At 37.0% G+C, this 26,353-nt stretch overlaps 2 protein-coding genes across 7 annotated transcripts in view; one reads left to right on the top strand and one right to left on the bottom strand.

Annotated features, from left to right (window-relative positions):
• The window catches only part of LOC147293047 (putative disease resistance protein RGA3), a 96,758-nt gene that overhangs the window by 35,127 nt on the left and 35,278 nt on the right, over positions 1-26,353 (bottom strand). Inside the window, exons 4-12 of one of the 6 annotated variants that reach the window (XM_086231724.1) lie at positions 19,001-19,096; positions 18,848-18,909; positions 18,480-18,579; positions 18,204-18,261; positions 17,695-17,773; positions 16,951-17,189; positions 16,727-16,786; positions 16,337-16,541; positions 15,465-16,207 (exon numbers count right to left, since the gene is read on the bottom strand). The gene's annotated coding sequence lies outside the window, so the exon portion shown is untranslated. Of the gene's footprint in view, positions 1-15,464; positions 16,208-16,336; positions 16,542-16,726; positions 16,787-16,950; positions 17,190-17,694; positions 17,774-18,203; positions 18,262-18,479; positions 18,580-18,847; positions 18,910-19,000; positions 19,097-26,353 lie in introns of those variants that run through there. The other 5 variants (XM_086231723.1, XM_086231720.1, XM_086231721.1 and 2 more) reach the window with 5 other exon arrangements.
• Positions 24,662-25,654, top strand: LOC147293051 (uncharacterized). The gene has a single exon (XM_086233662.1). It carries the CDS (start codon positions 24,789-24,791, stop codon positions 25,230-25,232), a length of 444 nt encoding a protein of 147 aa, XP_086089788.1. The 5' UTR covers positions 24,662-24,788; the 3' UTR covers positions 25,233-25,654.

Genomic DNA, 26,353 nt, shown 5'->3' with positions numbered 1-26,353 from the left:
CGCGACTGCCAGCGGTGCGACTGTGCGACCTGTTGTGCGACGGCGTGAGCGACAGCGACCTGTGATCGGTTGTGCGACCAGCTGTGCGACGGCCTGAGCGACGATCTGAGCAACGGCGTGGGCCCTCTCCCTGCTGTGTGTGCGAACCACTGTGCACACAGCGTGTGCCTTTCTGCTGTTGATACCTCTCCCTGCTGTTGATACCTCTTTCATTGTTCACAGTGATATTTGGATTGCTCCAAGTATCACTGAACCAGTGTATCCGCTTTGTGTTGCTTTGTGAAGGAAAAAAAAAAAAAAATGCTGCATTCCAGGGTGAACTCTGTTAGTTCCTCCAGCTTTGTTGTCAAGTCAGGTATCTCTAACTCTGCTTTGAGTACTTCTGCTTGTACTGGTGATGGTGCATGGATAATTGATACAGGTGCTACGGATCATATGACTTCTGATCGTTATGTTTTTAGTCATCTTTCATCTGTCTGTCCTAAACCATTTATTGTTAATGCCAATGGTGTGTCATCTCCTGTTCTAGGGGGCGGCACGGTATCCTTCTCATCTGATTTGTCTTTACATAATGTGCTGTTTGTTCCTTCCTTAAATTGTAACCTTATTTCTGTTAGTCAACTAACCAAAACTCATAATTGTGTGGCCACATTCTTTCCTACCCATTGTGTTTTCCAGGATATTCATACCAAGGAGAAGATTGGCAGTGGTAGAAAGAGTGGTGGATTGTACTATCTGGATAGTGGGGTTTCCGCTTCAGATGGTCGTGGCATTGTGAGTCTAGTTAGTAATGGTTCCTCAGAAAATAAGAAGAAGATTTGGTTGTGGCATCGCCGACTTGGTCATCCGTCCTTTAGTTATCTTCGGCGCTTATTTCCTTCTTTATTTCTTGGATTGAACATTTCCAATTTTAAATGTGAAGTTTGTGTGTTGGCCAAAAGCCATCGTTCAGTGTTTTCTTCTAGTGCTACACGTATGGATGTTCCTTTTGCTTTGGTCCACTCGGATGTTTGGGGTCCGGCCCCGTGTGGTACACATAAAGGAATGAAATGGTTTGTGACATTTATTGATGATTGTACTAGAATGACTTGGGTTTATCTTCTGAAACATAAAAGTGATGTGTGTGCTGTTTTTCGCCTTTTTCATCATATGGTCCTCACTCAGTTTGCCTGTCCTATTAAAGTTTTGCGCTCTGATAATGGCGGTGAGTTCGTTAATACAGAGTTGACTCAGTATTTTGCTTCTGCAGGGATTCTTCATCAGACTTCTTGCGCTCATTCTCCACAACAGAATGGGGTTGCTGAACGCAAAAATCGACATTTATTGGAAGTCACTCGGTCCCTTCTTCTGGGGGGTCATGTGCCATCTTTGTTTTGGGGTGATGCCTTGAGTTCTGCTGTCTATTTGATTAATCGGACCCCATCTAGTGTCCTTGACTTTCGGCGACCTCTGGATGTTCTCTCAGATTTTGTCTCTCTACCAGGTATCCTTCATTTGGAACCCCGGGTTTTTGGGTGTGTTGTTTTTGTGCATTTACATTCTCATCAGCGATCCAAGCTCGCATCTCGGGCCTTAGAGTGTGTATTTGTTGGTTATGGTCCATCCCAGAAGGGGTATCGGTGCTATCATCCCTCTACTCAGCGCTTCTATGTCTCTATGGATGTCACTTTTCATGAACATCAACTTTTTTATTCTCCACGTCCACTGGATTCTACCCTTCAGGGGGAGGGTTCTAGTGAAGTGCAGAATAGTGAAGTGCAGAATCGAGATGATATGTTGTTCTTTGATCAGTTTGGTTATGGGAGTAGTAGTGAGGAAGGGTCAGAACAGACTGCTGATCACCCAGTGTCTGAGGATGATACTGAGGATGCGAAAATTACTGCAGGTGATACTGAGGACGCAGAAATTACTGAAGATGATACTGAGGATATAGTAGGACAAGAACCCACGAATTCTGAGCCTGAGGAATCACCACTCCATGATAGTACCGCCATCTCTCCTACTCCATTGAATCAATCTTCTTCATCCATTGAGGTAACAAACAATACTCTTGATTCACATTCAGGTTCAGATCTTGTTTCTAATGCTTCTACATTTACACTCCCTCCTCGGTCTAACCGAGGACAACCACCAGCTAAATATGAGCCAGATCCAAATGCCAAAGTTAGGTACTCCATTAATAATCATGTGTCATCTGTTAGGCTTTCAAAGTCATATGAATCGTATGTTCTGCAATTATCTTCTGTTTCTATTCCTAGTAGATTGCAGGATGCTCTTGCAGATTCTAGATGGACCAAAGCTATGGCTGAAGAAATGGCGGCATTACAGAAGAATTCAACCTGGGAGTTGGTTTCTCTACCTAAGGGGAAGAAGACAGTTGGATGCAGATGGGTGTTTGCAGTCAAACACAAAGCTGATGGATCAGTTGAAAGGTATAAGGCAAGGTTGGTAGCAAAGGGTTATACACAGTCCTATGGCATAGACTACTTGGAGACGTTTGCTCCAGTGGCCAAGTTAAATACAGTACGGGTTCTGTTGTCTTTGGCCGCTAACAGAGATTGGCCACTCCTTCAGTTTGATGTAAAGAATGCCTTTCTCCATGGCGATTTGACTGAAGAAGTATACATGGATTCTCCTCCAGGTATACCAGAGTTTGATAATACAAGATTAGTATGTAGACTGAGAAAGTCTTTATATGGTCTTAAACAATCTCCAAGAGCCTGGTTTGGGAGATTCACCCGTGCAATGAAGAACTATGGTTATCGGCAGAGTAATTTTGATCATACTTTGTTCCTAAAGAAAAGGGGGAAGAAGATTACTGCTCTTATCATTTACGTTGATGATATGGTTCTGACTGGAGATGATTATGAAGAAATCTCTAATTTGCAGAGGTACTTGTCTAGAGAGTTTGAAATGAAACAGCTGGGGGACTTGAAGTTCTTTCTTGGGATAGAAGTTGCTCGGTCTAAACATGGCATATTCCTATCTCAAAGGAAATATGTTTTAGACTTGTTGTCTGAAACTGGTATGCTTGGGTGTAAGCCAGCTGTCACTCCTATGGAACAAAACCATAGACTTTTCGAGTGTTTGGGGGCCTTGCCTGCAGATAAGGGGCGATATCAGAGACTTTTTGGAAGATTGATATATTTGTCTCACACTAGACCTGACATTGCTTATGCGGTTAGTGTAGTAAGCCAGTTTATGCATGCCCCGTGTAAACCCCATATGGATGCTGTGGAGCGAATTTTGCGGTATTTAAAATCTGCACCTGGTAAAGGGTTGTTGTTTGCTAATCATGGTCATGTGAATGTTGAAGGTTTTTCTGATGCAGACTGGGGTGGTTCAGCAGATGATAGGAGGTCTACCTCAGGCTACTTTACCTTTGTAGGAGGAAACTTGGTGACCTGGAGGAGTAAAAAGCAATCGGTTGTATCTAGATCAAGTGCAGAGGCTGAATACAGAGGTATGGCCCTTGGAGTAGTTGAACTTTTATGGTTGAGACATTTATTGACTGATTTAGGGTGTCCACCTACCAAGCCTATGGACTTGTTTTGTGATAACAAATCTGCTATTGATATAGCACATAATCCTGTTCAGCATGATAGAACAAAACACATTGAGATTGATCGACACTTCATTAAAGAGAAGCTTGAAGCTAAGATTATCAACTTCCCATTTGTGAAGTCTGAGGATCAGCTTGCAGATGTGTTGACCAAGGCCGTAGCAAATAGGGTGTTTTTGGACTCACTAGACAAGTTGGGCATGTGCGATATATATGCACCAACTTGAGGGGAAGTGTTGATGTGAGTCAACCCATGTGGTTATTGTGTAATTATTAGAATTAATTAGGTAATTTATTAATTCCTGTATTTTAGTTATAGGCCCGTGTATATAAACCACACTTTGTGGTCTTAATCAATTAAGCAAGAATATATTTTAAAACCCTAAACCGTTCTTTGTTCAGTTTAGGAAGTTAGCTTGGTGCACAAATAACATTGCAGATATTTATCAATCTGTATAGAATTTTCTTCTGTTAGTATAAAACTAGTAGTCGTGCTCGCGCGATGCTGCGGGTCTGAAAAAGTTATAAAATCTATTTTAGCATTATAAAATTTAAGTTGAAAGTTTTGGAAATGTTGTTAAGGTTTGTAAAATTCATATTCTATCTAACCGAGTTCTAGCTATATATAATCCTTGTGCAATTCACTTATGGCATCAGAATACAACCATTAAAATAAGCTTAAATTAACTATTTCAAGCAATAAATAAACAAATTACTTCTAACTATTCTATGCAAGTATGAAACTGTGAAGATATTGACAAACCTGCAGAACTGGAGTTTTAACTTCAATTAAACCAACAAAATTTAACAAACATGTTTCTAAACAGTAGCATCAATGTTGCTGATGCATTTAAAGTTACAAAATGGTGGTTGATAGTATGTTTTTTTATGCTGGTTGTCATAATAAGATATTGTTGATACCTTAATAAAGCAAACAACATGCAAAAAATATTACAACACTTGGTTATATAATTGTATGTGATACATAACAAAAGAGCAAGATTCACTGTTGAAAAGTTCTTTTATGAATCTGCAGAGGTGGATGTATGGGTTTGAGGAGATTTTTGTTCAGTGTTGCTGGACTGGTCATCCTCTTTGTTGTCTCCTGCAGGTGGATGCTTCTCTGTTTTGGTGGAAAATTAGAGTATGTTATTTGTTAAGTGTATATGAATTGTCAAATTGTAAAATCTATATAGATTGTTTAATCAGTTGAGATTAGTCTCTATTTTTAACTAACATTATGATATTTTTGAATAGGAATTGAATGGGCTGAGTGGTGATTAGAAAATATATGCAAAGTTTCCAAGTACATGTTTTGTGAAAATGATGTGGAGTACATGCTTTTCTCTGAAAACAATGTTGGCCTAAAAATAATTTGCCCAGCAGAGTATATAGTTTGTTTTGCATAATACATTAAGAATTGATTCTTGGAAACTGATGACAGATTAAGTAACAGTAAAAGATAAATGAATGAATGGATGTAGTATCATCAGAGCACTTAATTAACAAAATAAACTGTGCAATGTTTGAGCTAAAGCAGATAGTTGAGAAAGGTTTTCTTGTGTGTTTTAATATAAATTGTAATCCTCTTCACCCACGAGGGTTCTGTATTGCATTCAATATATAGTAAAAACATACAAGAGACCTATCTAAGGTACAAGACATCCTTTATACGGAGGATAAGTGATACATAAGAGATAATAACAAAGCAAACATTATCTAATAGAATCTGATGATGATCCAGTAGATGGATATGACCCAGGAGATAAAGACGTAGCCTTTGGATGAATTGGGGACTCTTGAGGCTCTGGCGTTGGATAGACATTGGCTGAGGATAATTGTTTATCATGCCCCCGCAAGCTGAACGGAGGAAGAAGCACTAAAAGCTTGGAAGTAAGATCGTGAAAACGAGAAGAAGGCAACCCTTTGGTCATGATGTCGGCAATTTGATCATGAGAAGAAATGAACTTGACAGCGATTTCATTACGAACCACTTTCTCACGAATATAATGATAATCCACCTCCACATGTCTAGTGCGAGAATGGAAAATAGGATTAGAAGCAAGAGAGATAGCACTTACGTTGTCACACCATAAGGAAGGGTTGGACAAAGGAAGACGAAGATCTTTGAACAAATGACGAAGCCAAGAGATAGATGCAGCAGTATAGGCGAGTTGTCTATACTCTGCCTCCGTGCTGGAACGAGAAACACCACGTTGTTTCTTAGACTGCCAGGCAATTAAATTAGAACCCAAATACAAGCAATATCCACCAGTAGACACCCGATCATCTGGATCACCCGCGTAATCTGCATCACAAAACCCATTAATGTGCAAGGATCCAGGAGTGTAAAGAATGCCATGAGTAAGAGTACCCTTCACATACCGAAGAATGCGTTTAACTGCATCCCAATGAGTGGTAGTTGGTGCATGTAAAAACTGGCATACTTGATTAACAGCAAACGTTATATCTGGGCGAGTAATGGTAAGATACTGAAGAGCACCCACGGCACTCCGATAAGGAAAAGGATCAGGCAAAGGAGCACCATCAAGCAGACTAAGACGATGAGAAGTGCAAGGAGTAGAAACCGGCTTGGCCTGAAGCATGTCATGTTTGATGAGCAAGTCACGAACATACTTTTCCTGATTCAAAAACATTCCTGCAGGCGAGCGGGTAATGGCAACACCCAAAAAATAATGAACATTGCCAAGATCTTTCATAGAGAAAAGGCAAGCAAGCTCAGTAATCAAAAAATTAATAGTAGCAATGCTAGTTCCAGTAATGAGAATATCATCCACATAAATAAGCAAATAGACCACAATGGAACCATGGTGATATGTGAAGAGAGATGGGTCAGCAGAGGAAGGCTGAAATCCCAATTCCTCCAAATAAGCAGAGAAGCAAGAAAACCAGGCTCTAGGTGCCTGTTTAAGACCATAAAGAGAACGTTGAAGCTTACAAACATAATGGGGGTAAGTAGAGTCCTCAAAACCACGAGGCTGCTTCATATAAACATTTTCAGAAATGTGACCATGTAAAAACGCATTTTGAACATCCAACTGCTTAATTGGCCAATTAAAAGTAACTGCAAGAGCCAAAATCAACCGAATAGTAGTGTGCTTAACCACGAGACTAAAAGTCTCACCATAATCAATACCTTCCTGCTGATGAAACCCATTGGCTACCAAACGAGCTTTATAACGCTCAATGGAACCGTCCGATTTTCGCTTGATGCGAAAAACCCATTTATTTGGAAGCAAATTAATATTGGGCGGAGGAGGTACCAAAATCCAAGTACCGGCCTGTTGTAAAGCAGCAAATTCAACCCGCATGGCCTGCCGCCAAGCCTCATGTTTGTTGGCCTGCAAAAAAGAACTAGGTTCCACATCAATAGGAGAAGATAAAGATGTTAATGCCCATTTAGGATTAGGCTTGACAATCCCATCCTTACCACGAGTTTGCATGGAGTGAATGTTGGTGATTAATGATGAACCAATACCAGGTTGTGAATTAGACAAGGAAAGAGAGAGTGGTGGCGCCACTGCCGGACTAGAAGCAACAGAAGCCTGGGTGGTGTCAGGCACGAGCTCCCCACTCTCACCTGCGGAAGCAGAAATAGCAACACTGGGAGTGCCGGCCGAAAAGGAACTAGGTATACTTGGTAAAGTGATCAACAAAATTAACAAAATAGCGAAACCCATCATGTGATAAAATTGAAGATGTCCATACATCCGTATGCACTAACTCAAAAGGACTACTAGCAACAAAATCCGAAACACCAAAAGGTAACTTAGTAGATTTGCCTAACGGACAAGAACTACAAAAAGACTTGTCTTTTATTGAAAAACCGAGATCGAAACGTAAAATATTCAAAACAGCAGAAGATGGATGTCCTAAACGCGCATGCCATTGATGCACATCAGCTTTATTGGAATGATAAACTTTGAGACTGGAATCGGAGCGAGGAAGAACAATGGGATAGAACCCATCTTTACTCGTGCCGTGGAAAAGGATCTTCCCCGAAGTTCGATCCTTCAAACAAAAAAAAGCAGGAGAAAGCAAAAGGTTACAATTATTATCTTTAAGAAAATGATGAACAGAAAGAATATTGGCGGAAGCATGAGGAGAATAAAGAAGAGGAGAAAGAGAATAAAACTTAGAATCATGAATAAAATTTTTAAAACCAGTTTTATGAATGTTCAAACCTGAACCGGTAATCACACCACCAACAGTATCCCCTTGAAAATCTCGTGGATGTTGAAGAATATCAAGCGTATGTGTAATATGAGCATTAGCACCTGTATCAAGCAACCAGTGATTTGGATCCTGTCCACCGTGTGAAGTGGCAGCCATGGCAGAGAGTTTACTTGCTGGCACTCGGCCTTCATAAGCATGATTCATACGTTGGTAGCAATCAATAGCAGAATGATTTGTTCTGCCGCAGATTTGACACTGAACACGCCCAGTGGAATTGTTTGTGGCTGTGTGATTGCTATTTGAAAAACCAGAAGAAGAGGAACTCGATGGAGCTGGACCAAGAATAGAAGCATTTCGATTAGTAATTGAATTACCAACAGAACCAGCAGCAAACATACCAGGAGTAAAACGCCTATGGGGTGAATATGGATTAGTAGCAGGGCCGTGAGCAAACGCATGTGGAGACTCATGGAAACGAGACCCCTGGTGGTTGTGAGCCTGGTAATTGGGAGAACCTCGACCACCACGACCTCTGCCACAATTAGCACTCATGGCTTGTAATGACGGTTCAGAATCATGTCCCAAGAGCCCTTGATTTCGATATCGTCGTTCAGCAGTCAAAAGCAGAGATTCAAGACCGTCAAGCGAGATCAAACTATCACGAGCTTGAGCAGAACTCACTGTGTTGTCATATAACGGACCAACACCGTCCATGATAATGGAAACCAACTCACTTTCAGGAACACGGTGTCCTGCCACAGATAAGAGATCGGAAAGACGATTAATTTTCTTAAAAAAATGTAGAAATAGAAGCATCACCTCGTGTAGTACGCAATAGTTCATTACGTAATGCCAGAATTCGATGTTGAGATTGAGAGGCATATCGTGCCTCAAGTGCCGTCCAAGTATCATGAGCACAAGTACTCAAAGCAACTCCTCCCAGAATAGGTTCAGAGAGAGAGGTGTTGATAAAACTAAGCACAGTCTGGTCCTTTTGAATCCACTCTTCAAAGGCGGGATTCACCACATCTTGTTCAAGAAATGCAGGGGGACATTTGCTGGAGCCATCCACAAAACTCCACAGACCTCTACTCTTAATGAGTGGAGTGACTTGAGCACGCCAGGCCAGAAAATTAAGTTTAGTAAGTTTAACAGGAATGGTAGGAAAGGGAGAAGTGATAACAGTGGTGGTGGTGGTGGACATGATTGGAGGTGCAACAGGTGAAGCTGGGATAGGTATTTCATCCTGATTGGTGATAGGAGTACTGGGTTGTGAGATAGAAGCCATGAAATACAGAAAAAGAAAATAACCAGAGTATAAGGAAGTCGTGTCACTTTTATTGCTCTGATACCATAATATAAATTGTAATCCTCTTCACCCACGAGGGTTCTGTATTGCATTCAATATATAGTAAAAACATACAAGAGACCTATCTAAGGTACAAGACATCCTTTATACGGAGGATAAGTGATACATAAAGAGATAATAACAAAGCAAACATTATCTAATAGAATATGATGATGATCCAGTAGATGGATATGACCCAGGAGATAAAGACGTAGCCTTTGGATGAATTGGGGACTCTTGAGGCTCTGGCGTTGGATAGACATTGGCTGAGGATAATTGTTTATCATGTTTTATGTTAGCCAAGATGTTTTGGCACACATTTAGTCATTTTATCATTATATTATTTTATAGAGTGGCTAAACCATTTTAAACAAACATGGAAAAGAGATAACTTAAATGCAAACAAATTTTAAAATTGTGTACTACATTGCTATATTGCCTGCAAGCTCATTTGCTACTTTCAATTTCTTAGTGATTTCAAGAATTTCCTTGGTAGATGTATTCTGCACACTATAAATGTTTCAAATTGCGAACCCAGTGAAAATGGTTTACAAAAGATACATGCATATACACAATGTCAAAACCTACAGTCTCTGTTACTTCTACTCTCTTTTCCATGTTTGTTTAAAATGGTTCAGTTCAACAATATTGTCAGTTAAACAAAATTTATGTTTGTTTTGAATCAGCCTGGATCTAATGTAAAGAATAAAAATTGGAAATGAGATAACTTAAATGCAGTTGAACAAATAAGCATTTATCAATAGTATATGTGAATTTGTATGGAAAAAGAGGAGGGAGATATATTAAAGAATGTGTAGTATTTTGTCGCGAAGAACAAACCTGATTTTAGCTTTTTTTGGTGCTGGTTTAGTCTTGAATTCCTTGAGTGAAATATTGTCCAAAGTTGAATCAGATTGTTCTTATTTGGAGCAGCACTTTTCTCAGCTTTTTCTTGACTTTCATTGACACTTAATGAGATGCAAAGCATAAGAAAAATGAAAAGGTGTTAATAACTATTAGAGTTTGGGTGTAAGTTATAAGCAAAGAGAATAAGAATATAAAAAAATGTAAATTGCTGGAAGAGCACTAACCTTCGGAATTTTTTTCTTCGTTGTTGGATAGAGCTGAAAAGAGCTCTTCTCACTGCAAGGTTCCCTTTTGATATATATATATATATATATTTTCAAATTGGTGGATGAGCTGGGAATGGGTGTAACTAGAGCTATCTTAGAAGAATGTGATGGGCTATGGAGAAGCAATTTTTGAGGCAATGGTTTTTCTTTTCCAATGGGTACTTGGTCAGCAGATGGAGTTGATGATGATTCAATCAAAAGAGGTTCTTCGTCAAACACAGTATGTATGAGGAGGTCATTCCTATTCAAATCACTTTTCAGGGTTCCAAATCGAAGCTGAAATTTTTTTGGCTTTCCTCTCACACGAAGTATGGCCTCTGGGAATTAGGTTTGATCAATGAAACCACTTTCAACAATTAGGTTGTAGCATGAAACTCGGAATAATTGTTCTGCTTATTTTCCGGCCAATTACAATCACATTGGTGACATCAGTTTGGTCTGCAATTACAAAGCTTACTTTGAACCTGTAATTTCAATTTGTTAGATCTTGCATCAATTAAGTATACTTGTTGAAATTAGTATAAATCATGCAAAGAAATTTTCATGTTAATAGTTGTTAATTTTACCAAGGGATTGGATTGATTGCATTGTGCTTTGGGCAGATGAGTTTGTCATTTTGAGGAGTGGTTCTAAATTGTTTGAAGCAAGTTGGGCAAGCCTTATACCACCATCCAGCATGTGTGTCAAAATGTGTGATTGTAGCTCTACAGGTAAGAATCTTATCCTGTAATAGATTTAGAGAGAAAGAATAAGAGTTTAAAATAATTTAAATGAGAAAGGAAATTTTATTTTGCATGTATCTTATATATATATATTGTATATTTAAGATAAGAATACAATTCATTTTAATAAAAGGAAAAAGGAAAATAAAGTTGACGGAAATTGTTAAATGTATTTTGTGGATAAATGCTTACCTTGCAAAGTTGTGGGTCAAGACGATTCAAAGTTTTGACAGATAATTTGTCAGTGCTTTCTAGCTGTTGAGAAGGTAGTCACAGGGTTGTCGAAGGTGGCAAGATGTTGATAGGCATTGCAAAACCACGAAAACTGCTTGTTTCATATTTGAAAAACAGTTAAGATTGTTAATTGAGAGGATAAAAACTAATGTTTGTATATTGAAAAGTGTAAGAATCATACACCAACTTGTAGGAATCAATTTCTGGTATTTATGGATTGAGGAAGATTCCAGTGGCATTGGTGCTGCTCAAAACTGGTTTTTCTACATGTTTGTAAGAGGGTGAACTGATCATATTTATTATAAGATTATAAACATATTGAATAGGAAAAAGCATAAAAGAACTGCTTAATTACTTTGGTATTCTTTAACTTTTAAACTGGTGAAAACAGCGAATACTGGCAGTGGTAATTGTTGTACAGCTTCTTGATCAAAGTATAAATAACATTGCAGATATTTATCAATCTGTTTATTATTTTCTTCTGTTAGTATAAAATTTTGTTTCATTTAATGAATGTTCCTTTTCGAACATTGTTGTGGCATTAGTGCATTACTCAATAACCTATATTGACATTTTTCCGGTTTCATTAGACCTGAATCCTGCAGTTCGAAATAACGCCACCGAAAGCACTTCTGCAAGTGGTAGAAATGAAGGCAAAAGCAAGAAACCATCAACATCTCGTTTGGGAAGTAATATTCACACATTGAAACATGATGATGATGATGGGCAGTTCAACGATAGAAATTCCTTCTGGAATGGTATTTCTACACAGTATGGTGGCAATGATGATGCCAAATAATATCTATGATTTTAAACTCTACTCTGTTCTTTAAGTCCCCAGATCGCTAATTGTCTGCTTTTTGCTTCTTACCTTGCTAATGAGTTTGATCTGCAAATAGAGAATTGTAGATAACAAGGAAAAGCTATCGAGCCTCTGATGGTTCTTGTTGTTTTTCATAATAATGTTGAGTTCTTTTCTATTCATATAGGAAGGGATGAAAGAACAATGAATCCCATGAAATAGTTTGGATAATTATCAACTCATCATACTTTTGAACCTTTTGAGTGTCATGCTTGTAAATATTTGTACTTTCTGGATAATCATAATGTTGGTCTTTAATTTTTGATTTTTGAGTCTAGTCCAGCCATGCGTGCTGGCCCATTTAACTTGTTTGTTGCAGGTCATGGGTCGGCCCATCAAAATTAATTTGCAATCACAGATGCTGCAGTAGGGTGCTAAAATAGCTTTATAAAAAAATTTCAAAGATTTTTAACATGATGCACCAATTAATCCATTTGGTATAGTGACGCTAAGTGTACTAATTAATAAAGAACCTTGTCTTGCAAATACTGTATTTGCATAACTTATAGAAAACAAGAGAATTCATAACATTATCATAAATCACAATATGTTCTATTATTCTTTACTATATAGACATTATTGGTCAATTAATTAAATTCAACAAACAGAAAAGTAGAAACCGGAACGTAAATTGAGTAGTATATATCTAGATTTCAGAGAAACAATATCACAACAGATGTGGCAGTTACCATACTAGCTACAACCAAAAAACACATTAAGTGAAAGGTATATCCGTATATGTACTAAAACCAATCATTTGATGTAATTTTCAAGGATTATCAAATGTATGAACTCCTGTTTAGGTAATAGAAAGGGCCAATTTATTAGTAATAAAGTTTGACATTGCTTTTAGAATTGGTAAAAACGCTTTCAGATTAGTAAAAGCGCTTTTGGTTACGTTTAACAGAAATAAATAAAAGTGTTTTTGAATTATAAAAGCGCTTTTAAGTAGTTTTTTGAGTAGCACTTCCAAGTACTTTTGCATGAAGCATTTGAAATTTTTATAAAAATTTCTATGTGCTTATAAGCAAAAGCGCTTCTAGTAAAAGCGCTACTGATTATAATCGCTTTTAAGAAGCAGTGTCAAACGAGCCCAAAGTTTTGTTAAATATAAGTAAAGATGATAATGAACTAAATAAGTTAGACTCTGGAAACCCATGTCTCTCTATACTAAGGTTCTTAATGTTCCTAGTCATAGAATTTTTAATTGGGCACTAACAACTCAGATAATTGTTTTGACACAAAAATGCTTGGCCACATGGAGGGCTGAGGGTCTTGTCAAAACACGTATCGCCGTGTGTGAGGCGAGGTTTCCGACCTTATGCCGGCGTGCCACTATTCGGCTTTAAAAATGAGTGGATGAAAACTTTAATAAAATAAATTCGTTGCGCCAAATAGAAATCTAACTTAATTCTAAAACAAACAATTGTGCGATAGGAAATGAACCGGAAAGGCCTATCTAGATTCTTTTCTTGCCTAGATCGACTAGAACTTTTAACAACCAAAATGTAAATAAAATAGCAACATGAATTTAAAAGAAAGTTTAATGGAGAAATAACACTAAAATAAATTCAAAGAATTACAAGAGGTGTTCTTGCAAAACCCAAAATACAAAGAAATTGCATAAGCATAAGGAATACAATTAAAAGGGCCTTGAAAAGTTGTGCATTTGGAGCCTTTCATTGATCCTTGTAGCTCCCTTTTTATAATAAGTCATTTACTTTGTCCCCAAATTTTGTGGCCACGTGTGTGGTGTAGAATGACTTGCTTTTAGAGTAGGTAGACAGCTGTAGATGAGCTATTTGAGTGGTGAATAGTTATAGATGAGTTGAAAATGAGATAAGATTAAGTTGATGAGTCACTTTTGGATTGCAAACATGTCCATCCGAAAGCCATCCACTATGGTCAGTGTATTTGGATTAATACTTAATGAACATCCTTATATTTCAGCTTGCTGATATCCAACTAGAAAAGTTGTTGAAATGAGTGTTTGCCATTAATGGCGTAGAGTCAACGTTTGTCATTAATTGAGGTTAATTGCCTAATGTACTGCATAATTGGATGCTTAAAATCATACATTTGCAATTAAGTTAGATTTGTAATTAAGACAGATTAGTTGACTTTGTGTAAGAGCTTTAAGTTTCTCCTATATAAACCTCTCATGAGGAGAAGAATAATAATAAGAAATTACCCCAAAACATTAGTTTTGACATGGTATCAGAGCCAACCTCAATTTCCTTCTGAAATTTCTTAAGGAATTGAGGCTTGGTTGTTTTGGGGTTTCTAGGTTCAAAAATAAAGGAAAAAAAATGTCAGATTTAGTTCCTGCCAATTCCTCTGGTTCTAGTACATCACCAGTTCAAGCCCAGGGCTCAATTTCATTCGCCAATACAACCTGTTATGGGAATGAAGATTGGTCTTGGTAGAAAAAAAAAATGATGGTGATTATGTTATGTCGGCAAAGAAGAAGGAGGAGGAGAAAAAACAAAAAAAATAAAAAAAATAAAAGGAAAGAAAATAGAGAGATGAAAAGAGTTATTGGGTTTGGAATTTTTCCATAAAATTCCATGATTTGGGTTTCCCACACTTGTTATTGGGTTTCAGAATTTTTCCATAAAATTTCAATATTTGGGTTTAGAAATTTTCTCCATAAAATTTCCATACTTGGGTTTCGGAATTTTCCACAAAATTTCTATTATTTTGACAGTCTGTGTGTGAGACAGGTTGTCATGATAAAAAAGTAAGAAGAAAAAGTCTTTTCTGAAACAAGGAGAAGCAAGAAGAAGGATAAGTCTTTTCCAAGACAAGGAGAAGCAAGAGAGTAGATCGTGACTGATTGATCGAGACAAGATCAATATTGCTAGGTCTAGATGAAAAGATACTCTTCAAGCTAGACATTTGAGATATCTATGTTCAGCTTGAGGGGGGGTGTTGAAATGAGTGTCTGCCATTAATGGCGTAGAGTCAACGTTTGTCATTAATTGAGGTTAATTGCCTAATGTACAGCGTAATTGGATGCTTAAAATCATACATTTGCAATTAAGTTAGATTTGTAATTAAGACAAATTAGTTGACTTTGTGTAAGAGTTTTAAGTTTCTCCTATATAAAACTCTCATGAGGAGAAGAATAATAACAAGAAATTACCCCAAAACATTAGTTTTGACAAAAGTATGTCAAGTGTTGAATTTAGCTTCATACACTACGACTCTAAGGCCCCATCCTTACTATCGTAATGACATTTCATTGATGAATATTTGTATGTCAGCATATATGACTTATTTATTATAATATGTTTTTGCATGACTGATTGATCGGCAGGTACACTTAGAGCAATGAACTATAAATTGTGTCGTGCATGTTATTATCTAGTCATCCTGTATTTTGGTGTACTGTTTATCTTTTGATTACTGTCACATTTTCTCTCTGATTGTGATCTCTTGTTCTTCTATTCAATGAAAATCATTTGCTAAAGCACACGACATCATTGCATTAAAAAGAATAACAATGTGGAAATCCAATGTGCACATGTCATGCAGGTTGGGAAAAAAAAGTTGGGTTTTGATCGAATTAATAATCAAAGAGGAGAAGAAAGAGAGACAATGTATGCCTAAACAGTACTAATTATTGATTGTTTGAAGCCAATGCCTAACTTGACTGATTAGCAGGCTGAGTTGGAAGTCCAAAACCAAATGGGAAGAGGGGATCATAATGTGCATCACCAACATTCATAGGGAGCTGATAAACTGTCTTGAACCAAGCCAGTGAATTCCTTGGAAGCAATCCAGTGAATCCATAATCACCAAAAAGAACATCAGCAAATCCTTGCCCTTCAGTTCCAGGCAGCCATGCAGCCACAAGAGCATCAATTGAAGAAATGTAGGGCTAAATCACAACCGGGCAGACGGAGACAATAATAACAACGCATTTGGCTCCACCACAGACGTCGTTGGTGATAGTGTTTGGACCCGGGTCTACAACTGTCAAATTCAAACTATCCCCGTTTGTCTCGGCGTAGGGGTGCTGTCCAACAGAAACAATGGCATAGTCGAACTTGTTTGACTTCACAAAATCAGCTACAGGGTTTTCACTCAAGACAACTTCTGTGCTGGGATCAACTGCAGCTTTGATGGCACTTAGGATTGTGGTTCCTGTACACAGATGAATTATGGTCGAAATTAATTAAGCAGATCGACTATGACTTATATATCGTAATGCAAGGCTTAACATTCCTGGTGTCGAATATACACTTGACACAAAAAAAGCAGATATAAATATACCAGCAGTGAGGTTGTTGCCGCTAAGTCCTTGCCAAGTGAGAGTCCACCCACCACATTGATAGCCCAAATTGTCAGCATGGGTTCCAGCAACTAGGATCTTCTTGGCCTTTTTAGGGAGTGGCAGTATTGGTGTGTCTGCATTTTCTCCATTCTTCAAACGGACAAGTGACTTCCTCACTGCTTCCCTTGCCATATCTCTATGAGCCTGCAATTAATAATCATATAACATAACATAAGCATTCATGACTACTTGATCATCATTCATCAGGTACATTATTGATGCAAGTAAGAAATGTGAGGTTTGAGTAAGATGTACAATCAACAGTAGAGTATCTAATTGTCTATCATGAATTGCATTATCTACAATGAAACAAGTAATTAACCAAGTACCTGCAGTGCACTATTTATTGCACACCAGTTCTTCCTTTCGAGTTATAGGCTCTTGAAAACCTACAAATCATGCCAACATAATAGTTTTAGCCAATTGACAAAACAAAATGGCCAATATATTGGATAATTAAAACATAAAAAAATGTCAAATAGAGACTAGAGAATAGCACAATGCACCCAGAAAGTACAAATTAAAACTAAATTAACTAATCAAAAAGGAACACCAGGACAGAAGTGGAGGTGGTAGTGATTGAAAGTTTACAAATGATTTGAATAGGAAGTTTTCAGCAACTGAGACACTCCCCTCAGCAAATCTTCACATACGTTGAGTGATAACAGTCTCTCACTTTGTTGTTAAAAAGGATAAAACCATGATAGAATCTCTGGCCACTCTGGCAAAGCTTTTAGTACAGCAAATCAGTGAGGCTGTGAGGTGGTTCGAAATATCTCCAAGAACAGCAAACTATTTCAAATTACAAGAAATGAGTTAACATAAACACATGAACTAGAGAATCAAGAGTTAGTGAGAACAGTGATGCTTAAGAATGTAAATATCTGTTGGTTGTTTCAATTAAATAAATACCAACAAATTTTGTAGGAAACCACTCTATGCTTGGAGATGATGAAGGTCCTGGAAATTGTAGGTTTAAAATGCTGCATGTTTGCATCAATCACATGGTGCAACAGAGACTGCTGATTGCATTCCTAAATTTCCTTCTCTGTCATTTCACCATCTTTGTTCTATTCAACTTTACACGCAGCTCTTGTGCCGTTACAGTGTAATTAATTAAGTCCTTGCTCTCTCTCTCTCTCTCTCTCTCTCTCTCTCTCTCTCTCTCTCTCTCTCTCTCTCCCTCCCTCTCTCCCTTTCTCCTTTCCTACCACAGCTCACCCAACCAAAAAAAAAAAAAAAAATAGAAATACTGAATTAACAGATAAAAATAATTTCCATATAGACTACAAATTACCTTAAACAAGTGGTCAACCAAGAAGTGTGATAAAGAACCCACAGATACCAAGAAGCATTTCCTTGTAACAACAGGGTATCTGCATGTGCCATAACAAACATGTCCAACATGGCTTAGAACATATTTATATGCATTGTAATAACGAATATAATTCTAAGCATTATGCAAGAACTTAATTCAGAAAGGAACATGATATCAGAATAAGAGGCTAGCTAGCTTGAGAAAGACACAAACATATGAATATCATTTAACAAAATCAACACAACATATATTGGAAAAAAAAAAAAATCTCAAATGATAAGCACTCAAGCAAAATATTTGAATACATACAAGTCAAGTATATAAGGACAATGATTTTTAAGAATAACTGGAACAAAAGATGCTAGTAACTGATCAGTTCTTATGATTATATGGAAATGCAATATATGATTATTAGGGTAATTCTCATGATCACTGTCACCAAATAGCCAAAAATGCAGTGCGATGCAGGGCAAAAGGAACTCAAGTACCAAGACTAAGTTTGCACTTATTGCACAGCACTTGTTCTTCCAATTGAGTAAGAGCCTGCTGAAAATCGAAAATTATGACTAAATAATAATAGATGGCGCCATTTGGAGAAAAAAAAAAAAGAACCTAGGAAGAACATAAACAAGTGAAAGATAGAGCAGAGGCAAGAGAACAGTACAAAGCATTAAAAAAACTATTTAAACCTACTATGCGAAGATATAGGGGGCTAGAAACACCCAAAATACCAGGGAGATTTAACAAGAGAAAGATTCTATTACTTGATGCTCATATTTGTTGAAGTCACTCAACCCAAAACTTGAACATAAGTGTGCTTATTCCAGTATGCTCCTTGCTTGGAAAGGAGAGGATTATTAAAACCTGAAACAAAAAACGCATAGATGTTAATGCAATGACACCAAAACTTAAGTGTTAAAACTGCAATTTTTTATTTTTTATTTTCTTTCTTCTTCCTTTTTGTTGTAGGAGAGAAGGAACTTCCAATGACGAAAAGTACTAGTAATTTAAAAAGAAAACAAAACGACACAAACAGCATAACAAACCAATAAATAGTGAAGTAAGTAAATGAAAGTGAGAGAGAGGAGAAAGAGAACAAATCACAAATTATTGATTTGAGAAAGAAACTTGCACTTGATTCTGGAATATGAGGAATCTTGGGCCACTCCGGCGGCTCTCCTTGGTGCATCTTTCCTTTAGAAGGCAGAAATAAAAAATCGTCAGAAGTTTATATTGGTGGTGTTGGATATCATCTGCAATGTAGATAGATACTTCAGATTCTCACATTTACAAATGCAGTTCTTCAACAGATGATAGGCTCCCTGACAGGATCCTCCAATACATTAAATGTATACTTGCAATGGACACTAGCCTCCCAAAACTACAAAAGAGTATCACCAAGTTCTCAAATTAACTGTGGAGCTTATGTCGTAAACAACTCAGTTTCTTCAAACAACAGGTAGACAATCAATGAAATAAAATGATCTGCAAGAATCTAGCCCGGAAGATAAAATATTATGTATGATGCATCACCCTCTTTCTTACCCCATCTAATAGAATATTTAGAATATCCCCTTTTCTTAATTGGAAATGCTAATTGAAACCTGACCCAAAAAGTTAAAAAGTTCCCATGAGAACCAAACTCATGAAGGACCATACCAAATCTGGTATGTATTATAAACTTGTACAAGATTCAGCTTGAAGCCTATTATGCATGAACAGACGTTAACATCAACTTGATCACTGAAAGTATATCCAAAATAATTCTTACTAAAACAAAAGGAATATTATAAACAAAAGGACTTTCACTATTCCTTGCAGAGTCGATCTACCACTAAGATGCGTCAACCAACTATGCTAATCTGACAATTCAAATCTCTGTAAATACAATTCGAAAATTCATTCATGATACAAATATAGTAGGTTTATTGATTGTTATTTTTCCATTTCATTGTCATTCTGATTCCCTATAAAAAGGAACATAATATCCAAAATAAGAGGCTGGCGCTGTCAATACCAGTTATTCTCAACTTCTGGAGAGATGGAAAATGACTGGTGGGTGCATTTCTCAATTGGCCACAATACTTAATAGATAACTCCTCAAGACAAGGAAACACAATTACTTTTTTTGGTGCTTCCATCCATTCACTTAGCATCCTGCACTCACCAATTTTCAAGGTTTTCAATGCTGGAAACAAAGCCCTTGTCTCATTCCTTGTCGTACCGAAAACACTGTTATACCCATAAAACTCAACTCCCAGGCATTTTAGCTTAGGCATATAGCCAATCACAACATGTATAAGATTTGGCAAATGACCAAGCATTGGGATTTCTTCACATTCCTCGCAATTCATTAAGTAAATCTTTTTCAAATTGAGTGGCAGCCCACTCATCATCCATGATGCAAATTTAGCACCCATGAAGTTGTCAATATCTAAGCTTTCCAAATTACAGTTCGGTTGGAGGCCGTCTAATACAGCCTCATCATTGTTGCTGCTTTCCCTGCCATACTTCCATTCAAATGCTAACTTGCGTATGTTTGCTTTCCCCACTAACAACATGGGAAGGATTAACAACTACATTGCAATGTTCCTTGTGTTATTTACTATGTGAGAAATTGTTTGGCTCAGCACAGGAGACATTATAACTTATTCTTACTCATTTTGGTGGAAGTTTTCAATATTAGTGGCAAATGTGAATGTCTGTTTCACTGCAATTGAAGAATTTTTTTCCCATCCTTTAAGGTGAATCTTACCATCGAGGGGAGAGAATAGACACTTCTAAATTTGGGGCAGATCCTGGGTTGCCCAGTGAAGTTTCCTCTGAAGTAGAAGCAACTCCAAATGGTGGAAAAACTGGTACTCCTGCATTCCGCTGCAAGAAATGCCGAAGAGTGGTTGCATTGCAGGACAATGAATTGTTGAGGATTCTGAATGTTCATCCATTTTTGTTGAGCCTCTAAGGTGGATGACGGCAGGTAAAGTTACATATATGAATTCCTTATTTGTATACCTTTTGTTCTTTATACTTGTTTTGATTTTTTTTTTTTTTTTTCTATAGAATTGGATGATGAACTGTCACATGAGATTTCATATCAACTATAGATAGATTTTTGTCATTGCCAAATCGTTCCATTTAGTTGACAATTTTATGGAATTTCAAATAATGAAAATAGATTCTCATTTGTCCTACAGATGTGAAGAATCCACATCGCTTTTCTTGATCATCTTTTTTTCTATATTTCCTAAGCTTATGTAGGTTTCCATATACCTCAACTTAAGTAAAGTAGTAACTTATTTTTGTTGGTGGCATCTTTCTTTCAATGTGATTTGGCATAGAAACACCAAATAATCTAATCTTTCTTAGCATTTCTTTCATTACCCAGTTGAAGAAGGTGCAGTGGAGGGGAAATTGTCCTGTGCACATTGTGAAGCTCGCTTGGGTTACTTCAATTGGTCAGGCATCCAATGTAGTTGTGGGAGCTGGATCACCCCCGCCTTCCAGCTTCATAAAAGCCGTGTGGACATGAGCACCGTCTAATATCTGTCAAGGCAAAGCCCGAGCTTAGCCCCCCCATCAAGAGATAGATGGGTCCAATACCCATCCAAAATGATCATTAAAGTCTCAGAATACTAGGATTTGCAAGACAATCAGCAAACATAGAAGAAAAGGAGGTAAGTATATGAAGTTTTCCTACTGTGTACCCAGGACAAAATGGAGCTGCTGCAGCTAGACAAAATGCTGTGCGCCTTGATATGTGTTATATGAGATTCGGGTGTTTTTCTTTCTCTTCCAATGCGAACTAGATTAGGTGACTGAATATTGTGTCGTCATATCGGTGTATATGGTATGAACTGTTAAGATTATAAAGTTTTGAGTCATTATGGGGATCACATTGTATATCTTGGAGAATAGCCCCCTTTATAATTATCCAATTTTAGTAGTAAACGTTTTAATTCGTGGGTGGCTTATAGAACATGGTAAAGATGTTACAGGAATGAAATTCTGGTGAATTCTTCCTGTATGAAAGTTACAAAAACCACAAAAAAAAAAAAAACATTACGTACTTTGTGCAACTTATTTCCGAATTTTTCAAATAATATGAAACAGAAAAAACTGATCCTCAAAGTCCAACATTAATTTACCAATCACAACTACGCTTTTGTCCGTGAGGAGAAGAAAAGAAACACAATAGCCCAGCTGAAAATGAAATAAGTAAAATAACACAATGAAAAAGGAAATTAATCAAGAATGAATGCTCAATATAATTAAACACATACAAAAATAAGTACAATTCATTGACTTTGTTCAACAAAATATCCGGTGCTGGCAGGGCTCTGTTGGATTTGAACTTACAATATCGGGTTTTGGAGATCCACGTTCTACCCAATAAAAAATTTCGAAATTGTATAACACTTGAGGCTTTTGATCCAACATTAATTTACCAATCACAACTACGCTTTTGTCCGTGAGGAGAAGAAAAAAAACACGATAGCCCAGCTGAAAATGAAATTGTTTTTAAGGAGTTCAGGCCTATTATACCTAATTTTAGACAAAAAAAACTGATTTGTGACGTAATTTAGACATGAATTATTTTGATAACAATGATTTGTGAAGTAATATACAACTCTTGAAAATTGACGTGTGAAGTAATTTAGACATGAGTTATTTCGAAAAACAACTGATAAGTAAAGTAATATAAACATCAGGTATTTGGCTAAAATTGACATGTGAAATAATATAGACATTAGTTAATTAACTCAAACTGATATGATAAGTGCTATAGACATCAGTTTTGAAGCTAATATCTATTGGGGGAATAGTTATCATGACGGGGCTTATCTATTTTTTGTATTTTTACATCAGTTTTCGACCGATGTATATTAACATTATTGTTGTATTGATTATTTTGAGATGTTAGAATTTTGATTAAAATTTTTGGAAGTTGAATTTTGAAATTGAGGTTATAGGAAAATAATACTACTTGAGAGGAGTCCATAGAATTTTTCGGACTTTCGAGCTATTTTTAATGAAAATTTAATGTTTAAAGGATTTTAAAAAATAGAAAATAGGAAAGTGTTATCATGGATTGATCATTTTTGGCGGAAAATTTGACGAAATGTTGGAGGGTGATATTGATGTGCTAGTGGTAAATATGGAGGACCACATTGAGCGAAAAAGAACTTTAAGGACCAAGTTGATATATTGGTCAAAATTAAGGGATTATTTGTGATAAAAAAAATAAAACTAAAAAAAATTCAAAATAATCACCAAATTTTGGATAAATCACAATCCTATCTCCCAAACTTTATCCCACTCGAACTAAACCTTATGGACTTTGTTGAGATGAGCATCATCCAACCATGCCTTCACTTTTGGCACAAGAAAAATTCTAATACCTCTAATGAATTCCTATTTTTGCCAAAAATAAATCAAGGAAATTCTAAATTCCTCAAATAAAGTGCCGAAAATTAAAGTGACTAAAATTAAGTTAAGGCGAAAAATTTAGGGCTACCACATCCACTTCCCCCTGACCGCTTGAATCAGCCTTAAATGGTTATTCTAATTTATATTTTGACACATCGTTTAGTGAATAAATTTGAGGACTCTAAGTCTCTAACATTATTATAAAAATAAATGAGGTGTTAGTGTATTTGCTTTTCTCACATCAGACAAAAACAAGTACAATAACCATTTTATAAGGCCAATGACTATTTAGTCTAGTGGATAATACTCAATCTTTCTTTGTCGAAGTAGGTCCTGAGTTTAAATCTCATGGAAGGTAGTTAATCAATAAGAAACCCTAACCGCCACAAAAAGAGCTCTTTTCTCTCTCCTCAACTCTCCCTCTCTCAGTTGAGTTTTCCAGGTGTGTTTCTCACAGGCTCGATCCCCTGCCTCTCCTTTTTATTGTTTTGGTATGACCTACGAGATACTCTCCTCCCTGTAAGTGAGAGCTTTTCCAAATTTCAATATGAAAGATTTTTCCGATGTCTAGTTTTAGCAACAATGCGCACTGGGTCGGATCATCGGCAGAGCGGCGGGAGATCATCATGATGGAGCAGCAACGACAACAGCAACGGCGAAGAAAGGTCGTGGTTTCGCGCCTACGATCTGCCGCACTTAGTGGTCGCGGCTTCGCGTCCTCCTTCTGTCACACATAGTGTGGGTGGTGGCTGTTGCCTGGTGGTGCTAGCTATGGTCTTTGTTTGTTTATTTTGTTTTGGTTTATTCTTGTGTATTTCAGCCCTGCTCGTCCTGAGGTTTTGTTTTACAGGTTTAGAGCTTTTATTCCCGTGTCAGAGATTGAAGGTGGAGGTGCCTCGAACATAAGAGGTGTGTTTATGCCCTTCAATACCTCCATGTTCCATCATTAAAAATTAGTTCGGCATGAGATTGAGTTTACTTTGTATGCGAATTTTGTTCTGTCTGTTTTGTTTATGTTGCCTCCGGTCCATAGGGTCAAGTTATTGTTTTTGCATCTGATGGTCCTTTATGTGTGAAGCCTTGAGAATTTGGTCTTTGGTAGATCTTGACCCTGTTGTCTCCGGTCCACAGGGTCAAGATCTAGTTGTTGATCGACAATTTTACTTGCATGCTTGTTCTTTAGCTGTGTAGTTGTTGTGTCGAATTTGCTAGATGTTGTAGTGGCGGAAGATCTTGTAATTCTTCTTATGCTTCATTATTTCAATCAAGTCTTGAGCCTAACTTTCTCAAAAAGAAAAAGGAAAAAGTTGATTAATAAGTAAAAAAAAAATTTTATAATTGGTTGCATCTCTGTCCACCAATGGCCAATGGTTGTGTGGTCACGTGACCTTATGGCTAAATTCTATACCTTATGGGCCCATGACATAAAGTTCAATTCAAGGTTCCTATCCTTTCTACATTAATTTAAATATAATAATAATATTATATAGGAGGCTAAAAGTGGCCCTCCATTACATGATTCTCGTCTTACCCAATACCCACTTTTTCTTCTACATACACTAACAAGCATAAAGCTAGCCCGATCTCCAATATTCTCTCAATCTCACAACAACAACAACAACAACAACAACAACAACAACAACAACATGGAAGATCTCATCGCCCAATTCAGCTTCCTCTCAAATCAAGCCTTGCAAGACAAGAGCTTCGACCCCTCGACCATCGAAGACCTGATGAAGCTGTTCGAGATCGAAGCCTACAAGTCATGGGCTGCAGTGGAACTCCAGCAGCAACAAGAAGTGGAAGAGGCTGAGGCTTCCATGCAAGAAGCTGAGGACTACTTGGACTCGGTCATGGAGAGTGCCATGGATGAGTTCAGACGTTTTGAAGAGGAAATGGAGAACATATCGAGAGCTGAAGTGGACAGCTTGGTTAAGACTGCTGAGAGTGCAAGGAAGATGGGAAAGTTGATGGAAAATGCAGCTTCTGTGGCTTCCAAGAAGTATATTGAGGCTGCACTCAACTCAGCCACTGCTTCCATGAAATCAGCTTGGAAGGGAATTTCAGCTAAAAAGGTTCACCCTTCTTAATTAAATTGATTAAGGGTCATATATATATATGCCATTAATTCTAGGCATCATAATTGGGATTATGTAAGGACAATTTGGTATTTATTGCTCACTTTAATTACTTTATTACAACTTTGTATTTGCTTTGCAGTGTGAAAAAATTGGGTCCATTAAGTGGTTTCCCAAGATTTGGCATACTGACACTTCAGGCTCAAAAAAGAAAAAAAAAAAGAAAAAAGAATTAGAGATCAAATGTTCTACAGATATCATACATTTGGGGATAAAATTTATATATTGTTCCCTTATAATTTTTTTTTTGTTTTTTGGTGTTTTTTCTCTAAATTTGTAGGATGCATTAATGAGATCCATCTCATATTCTCACAAATTGAATGAGAAAAATAACAAGAATAATGCTGATTATGATGATATTGATTGGGTTGAAATTTGGAATATCGCATAAAGGAATGATCTGTGGAAGAGGACAGTCCCCAATTGTGGTACTGTTTCCCCAATTTTTTAATTGAGAGAAAAATAAAGGGAGAAGGGGTAACCGTTGATGTGGATAGTTGTCCCTGACCACTTTCGGCATCAATAATTGAGTACGGCTTGAACAAATTTTTACCGTTGGCTTGTTTTTCCTATTTTGCCCTCACCAATTATTTTCAGCATCTAGTTATTTAGGGTTATATAAAAGAGAAAGGGCAAATTACAACTATATACATCAACTATATTTTCTTTTTCAATTTGGTATCTTATACTCAAAAAAGTTTTATTCCCGTACATCAACTTCAATATTGCGTCTATCGAGTACCTTCGTTATCTGTTGACTTGGCACATGTCGACCCCCTCACTCATATTGACTTGACTTTTTAAAATAGCGACATCTACAAAAAAATAATAATAAAAAGAATCAATTACACTTTGCACCCCTCAAGTATATGTCATTTTTCACTTTGGTATCCGATGTTTAAAACATTTCTCTTTAGTTAACTTTTTTGTTAATTTTGACTGCATATAACATGTGTGAAATTCATTTATACTGATGTGGACAATAAATTTACGCCACGTGAATAAAAAACAAATAGAAGCTAGCTAAATTTGTATAGGTTAAAAAAATAAAAATCAATTAAAATTTTGAAAAA

Source organism: Dryas octopetala, chromosome 2 (assembly GCF_963921425.1).
Source record: "Dryas octopetala chromosome 2, drDryOcto1.1, whole genome shotgun sequence".
NCBI lineage: Eukaryota > Viridiplantae > Streptophyta > Magnoliopsida > Rosales > Rosaceae > Dryas > Dryas octopetala.
Note: the sequence above shows the minus strand (reverse complement) of the source record. Positions and strands in the feature narration are given on the sequence as shown.